At 54.1% G+C, this 5,822-nt stretch overlaps 1 protein-coding gene across 1 annotated transcript in view; it reads left to right on the top strand.

Annotated features, from left to right (window-relative positions):
• ALPK3 (alpha kinase 3) overlaps positions 1 to 5,822 on the top strand; it is a gene marked incomplete at its 5' end in the record, with an annotated part of 52,481 nt that continues 46,659 nt past the window's right edge. The window contains one exon of the mRNA XM_006152867.3: positions 1 to 17. Coding sequence (XP_006152929.1) covers positions 1 to 17 — 17 coding nt within the window. The remainder of the gene's footprint in view (positions 18 to 5,822) is intronic.

Genomic DNA, 5,822 nt, shown 5'->3' on the forward strand with positions numbered 1-5,822 from the left:
GGGCGGCCCGAGACCAGGTGAGGCGCGCCCAAGGGCCAGGCCGGGGCTGCTGGGGCAAGGCCGCCGGAAGGGACCCTCGACAGGTGCGAAGGCCGGGGTGGGGCGGCCTGGCCTCTGGGGGCCTGGACAGCCGAGCCCTGGCGGGGCCAAGACCTGGCGGGGCCAAGGCCTGGAGGCAGCGCTAGGCCCGAATGGCGCTCCAATGGCTCTCGGGACCCTCATGGCCTTTCTTGATCCCTGTGGCCCGTGGGCCTCAGGCCTCCGGCTGCACCAGGCCCAAGGAAGGAGAAAGGCCCCACTTGGGGTGACTTCAGAGGAGCTAGAGGTCTCTCCTTATCTTCCCCACCCCACAGTCTGCTGCTCCCTGGACTGGGATTCCACAGTTAGCGATAAGGAGAGCCAGAGCGGCTGAAATTCCTGGGCTGGAAGGGAGGGGAAGAGCACAGGGGGCCCATGGGACCTGCCCTGAGCTGGGGCTGCTTAGCTGGGGAGGGGAGAGTCGACAGGAAGAAATAAAGGATAGAAAGAAGGTTTCTCCTCTGGCCCAGGACTTGGGTCTTCCCTGGGATCTTGGCAGGGACTGGAGAGATGAGTGGGAGGTGCTGCTTGGCTCTGCCTGGGGACATCAAGGCGAGGGTTTGAGGCTAGGAGGGAGCCAGCTGCTCTGCCCAGTTTGGGGGAGTGACATGCCCTGGGAGGGGTGGGACAGTGGAGCCTCAGAGAGTTAAAGAGGTATGGATGCCTGTTCAGGAGCCAGGCTTCCCACAGTCCCGAAGACCCAGACAGCAGGGAACACACAGGTACTGGCAGTGCAGACGCACATGGTGCAGGCATTGCCATGGAAACGGGCTCTTCCTGACCCCTCTGGGCAGCTCAGTTTCCCTCCACCTCTGAGCCTGTTTTCCACAGGGAAATGTGATGGTTTAGCTATAGGGATGGGGTGGTTTCATCGCCCCAGAACTTGGCTCATCATAGACGATCAAACAGTCACTCCTGGGAGATGCTGTCTAGGGACCTCGTGCTCTCCTTGTTCTCTGTTCTTAAAAGAGCACAAAAACAGGCATCAAGGACATTCAGGAAACGTCCTGGGCACTTCCTCGTGGGTTTGGCTGAGTACTATTGACCTTGACGTTGGAAAAGTTCACATGTAATCGGAACCGGTTTCTGCATAAAACTCGTCAAATGGTGTCACATGTCTGGGGCAGGGCTGAGGGCTGGGGTTAGTGACTGAGTCAGACTCCCCGAGGCCCCTGGCTTCCAGGAAAGAAGGCCCCTTCCTCCTGAGACCCAGCTGGATGGTAAAACCAGAGTGAGCTGGGGACATTCGTCCCAGTTCGTAGTGATGCTGAGCCCACACCTGTGGGACCCCCACCCTTGTCACGGGGACTTGTTGTGGCTTTGCTTCCTGGAACTGGCCTCGGTCAACAGCAGTGGAACAAATAGACAACAGCCATGGAGGAAGAAAGGAAGGGCTGTGTGGAAGCCAAGCAGAGTGTGCAAGGCAAGAGATCTGGGCTGGCAGGAGGAAGCTGCAGAGTGGATGGTTCTGTGGCTTTAAGCCTGGCTGGTTGTACGGTGGATAAATTCGAATTGGACCCCTGATGAGCTCAGATCAGCATGCTGGCCTGAAGAACAGCTTGGTTGATGTTCCCCAGCACCCAAATTGGAATATTCTTTTTAAAAGAGTCTTTTTTCATCAAGTATTTGGAGGGGTCAGGACATGGGTAGTAGCAAAGAGGCTCTGCTAGCCTTGGACTTGGGGCCGTATTTTGCCCCAGCAGGGTTTTTAGTTTTAGTTTAGTTTAGTTGTTGGGTTTTTTTTTTTTTTTTTTTTTTTTGCTCCTCCTAAAAAAAAACCCCCGCCCCCCCCCCCCCACACACACACACACAGGTGTTGAGAGACAAGGAGAACCAGATTTCTCTGGCTTCTGGAAAAGCCTTTGGCCAAAGAGGGGAGATTGTGCATGGGTCAGCCCTGGGGAATGGAGTGGGAGGGCAGTTCCTAGTTTTCTAGCAAGGTCTACCTATGTTTGGGGAGGTGACCATAGAGTCTGCTGTCCCTCAGAATGGAGGGACTGCCTGTGGGGTTGAGGAGAGGGCCCAAGAGATAAGGAAGAAAGATGGACCCTTGAGGATTTTGTCAGCCACGTCTGGCTCCAGCCCAGCTGAGCCCTGACTATCCCCTACGCACTTTGGCTTCAGCATTTTGTGGGTCTGCCTTTATACACATCTGTCATGGCATCATTGGACCCTTAGAGATTGGGCTGCCCCTGGGAGCTGGGCTAGTGGCTAGGGCATCAGAAACTTTGGTCCAGATTCCTAAATCTATCTCCTCACACATAACTCATCTCCCTTTGCCTCGTGGCCTCGGAGGGGCTTCCAGTCTAACGTCAGCTCAAGGTTATTTCCAAGGCCCACTAGGATCAGAGCTCCAACACGTAGCCAGTCCCACCACAGCTTGACCCTCCTAGGTCAGCCGGCTTCTCGGACTTCACCCCAGTAGGAAGGTGGACTGTGGGGGCGCTAGATTAGGATAAGGTACTGCAGCTGGGTGCAAGCAGTTATGACTTACTAGTGTTTACGGGACTTTAGTTATTTTTTAAAAAGAGTTATTTTTAAAATTTTACTTATTCATTCATTTATTTTAATTTGATGAGAGAGAGAAAGTGAGGAAGCAAGCCACCAGGTCCAGGACTCGAACTGTGGTCGACCACGTGGAAGTGTCCAGCGCCTTAACTTCCGTGCCTCCTGCTGGTCTCCAATGGGACATTTAGCTCTAGAAGTCCCTGCCCCCTCATTTGTTGGAGGTCCTCATCCAAGGTGCTCAGGGGGAGCCCCCTCTGAGCAGAGGTTTGAAACGACCTCTGCTGTTGTGCATGAATTAAGAGGTTATCTCCAGCTCATAGAGAAACCGAGGCATCAGGAGGGCAGGACTTTCCAAGGGCCTCTTATGTCCCAGAATAGATGAAAGCCAGCTTCCGTGGTTCATTCTAGTTTCTCTCTAGGCCTCCTGTGCTCCTTTATAAGGAGACCTTTCCTTCCTGGGCCCCGAATTTCTATTCTGTAAAATGGAGGTGGCATGACCAGGTCCTTAAAGCCTTTCTGCCTCAGTATGTGATCCCTTGCTGTCTGAGCCCCTCGTGGGCAGTAAACAGGGGAAGTCCCTGCCTGGGTAGAGTCCTGAGGCTAGCAGGCGCAGGCAGGTCTTCCACCATAGACATGGTGCCTCTATCGGCCCAGGATTCTTGCTGACCTGACTAGCTACATAGGGTGAACCCCAGAAAAAGTGGGGCAAGGGGGATAGGGAGCAGAAACCACAAACGGCCCCAGAGAGAGACAGAGAGCTGGGGCCAGGGCCACGATCCCAGGTCAGTCCCTGCTCAGTGCAGGTGGAAACTGTCACTTTCCTCTCTGATCAGAAAGCTCTAATTCCTTTCCTCCCCAGGGAAGACATCCAGACCCAAAGAAGGAGACATCTTTCAATTCCAAGGCATGGGACAAAGGAAGTGGAGGTGCAGGAAAGGCTGGAGGAGTTGGCCAGTGCCTCTGAGCCATAGGAGGCTCTGCCCACGCAGTCTCCAGAGTATTTTTAAAGCTTTGAGCAAAGGCAGCTGCACTCCTGCTTCATTCTTTCCATCTTATCTGAAGGAGCCGTTCTCTCGGCAGGCAGGACCCTTCCTGTTGAAGAATGCATTTCTCTGCCTTCCCTTCTCTCCGTCCTCCTGCTCGTCCTCCCTTCACCCCCCCAGCCTTTTCTCCTCTTCCTCCTCTTCTTCAACCTGTTGTGACCTGTTTTGACAAAAGAGAAGTGTCAGAGGCCGGAAATGGGCATGTCCGTGTCAGTAAGGGATGTCTGGCTGCGTGGAACCCGAACACTGGGAACAAGGGAGAACCATGGTTGTAGTGGGGGTGTGAGTGGATCAGGATGGCCTTCAGAGCCCAAGCAAGGAGCTGAGACACATTGCCATATACAGTGGGGGGACTGCATGTTGAGAGAAGGTGGTGTGATAAGAGCAGTTGGGGAGAAAGGCCAGGTGGCCATCAAATATGGAGCCCTAAAGGTCTAATCAGAGTGGAGCAGCAGTCATGGAGAGGGGGGAGAGTCCTGAGGCTAGCAGGCGCAGGCAGGTCTTCCACCATAGACATGGTGCCTCTATCGGCCCAGGATTCTTGCTGACCTGACTAGCTACATAGGGTGAACCCCAGAAAAAGTGGGGCAAGGGGGATAGGGAGCAGAAACCACAAACGGCCCCAGAGAGAGACAGAGAGCTGGGGCCAGGGCCACGATCCCAGGTCAGTCCCTGCTCAGTGCAGGTGGAAACTGTCACTTTCCTCTCTGATCAGAAAGCTCTAATTCCTTTCCTCCCCAGGGAAGACATCCAGACCCAAAGAAGGAGACATCTTTCAATTCCAAGGCATGGGACAAAGGAAGTGGAGGTGCAGGAAAGGCTGGAGGAGTTGGCCAGTGCCTCTGAGCCATAGGAGGCTCTGCCCACGCAGTCTCCAGAGTATTTTTAAAGCTTTGAGCAAAGGCAGCTGCACTCCTGCTTCATTCTTTCCATCTTATCTGAAGGAGCCGTTCTCTCGGCAGGCAGGACCCTTCCTGTTGAAGAATGCATTTCTCTGCCTTCCCTTCTCTCCGTCCTCCTGCTCGTCCTCCCTTCACCCCCCCAGCCTTTTCTCCTCTTCCTCCTCTTCTTCAACCTGTTGTGACCTGTTTTGACAAAAGAGAAGTGTCAGAGGCCGGAAATGGGCATGTCCGTGTCAGTAAGGGATGTCTGGCTGCGTGGAACCCGAACACTGGGAACAAGGGAGAACCATGGTTGTAGTGGGGGTGTGAGTGGATCAGGATGGCCTTCAGAGCCCAAGCAAGGAGCTGAGACACATTGCCATATACAGTGGGGGGACTGCATGTTGAGAGAAGGTGGTGTGATAAGAGCAGTTGGGGAGAAAGGCCAGGTGGCCATCAAATATGGAGCCCTAAAGGTCTAATCAGAGTGGAGCAGCAGTCATGGAGAGGGAGGGAGAAAGAAGGGCCAAGCATTGTTGACTGCCTGGATTTGGAGACTGAAGGAAAGGGAGGGGTCAAGGATGGCTTTTTTTTTTTTTTTTTCTTCTTTTTCTCCATAGGGTCGACGTACTCTCCAGAGAAAGAGAGACAGACAGACAGACAGAGACAGTGAGAAGGAGCATGAGAAGTCATACCCCAGGAGGATGGCCACAGTGTGGTCCCTTCCCCTCTATTCTCCTCCCAAGATCTTGGGTACACACGAACATGCACCCAGCATGATTTTCAAGCCACCGGATCTGGGACTTGAACGGCAGTCAGCCATGTGGGAGTCCAGTGATGTAACCACTGTGTTATCTGCTGGCCCCATCCGAGATAGCCAGTTTTGAGCTTAGGAGTCTGAGAGAATACTGGTGGTATCCATGAGCCCAGGACCACCTGAGGGGAAGCCAGGTTTGAGAGAAAAGGGTGAGTGGTTTCATGGTTTTGAAGAAATGGGATCTTAGTAGAGCTTGCTCACGGTTAGAGATACAGACGGGGCTGCCGAGAAGGAAGAGATTCTTTTGGGTAGGGACGGATGAAGGGAGTGAGTGTGGATGGGGTGGCCACTGAGATCTGCCAAAGAGTTGAGATCTAGGGGCCTACTGGAGATGTTTATGTTAGGAAAGATGTAGGGAGAGGTTGGCTCATACCAGTGGCTGGGACTCCACTAAGGGGCAGTCTGGAAGGTGTCCATTTCCAGCTGCCCCAGACAGGAGGGGTGGTCAAGGTCCATAGGCTGAGAGGGCCTGGTGACGGGCGGACGGGCCCGGGG

This window comes from Tupaia chinensis, unplaced genomic scaffold, assembly GCF_000334495.1.
Source record: "Tupaia chinensis unplaced genomic scaffold, TupChi_1.0 Scaffold000359_1, whole genome shotgun sequence".
NCBI classification, from domain to species: Eukaryota; Metazoa; Chordata; class Mammalia; order Scandentia; family Tupaiidae; genus Tupaia; species Tupaia belangeri.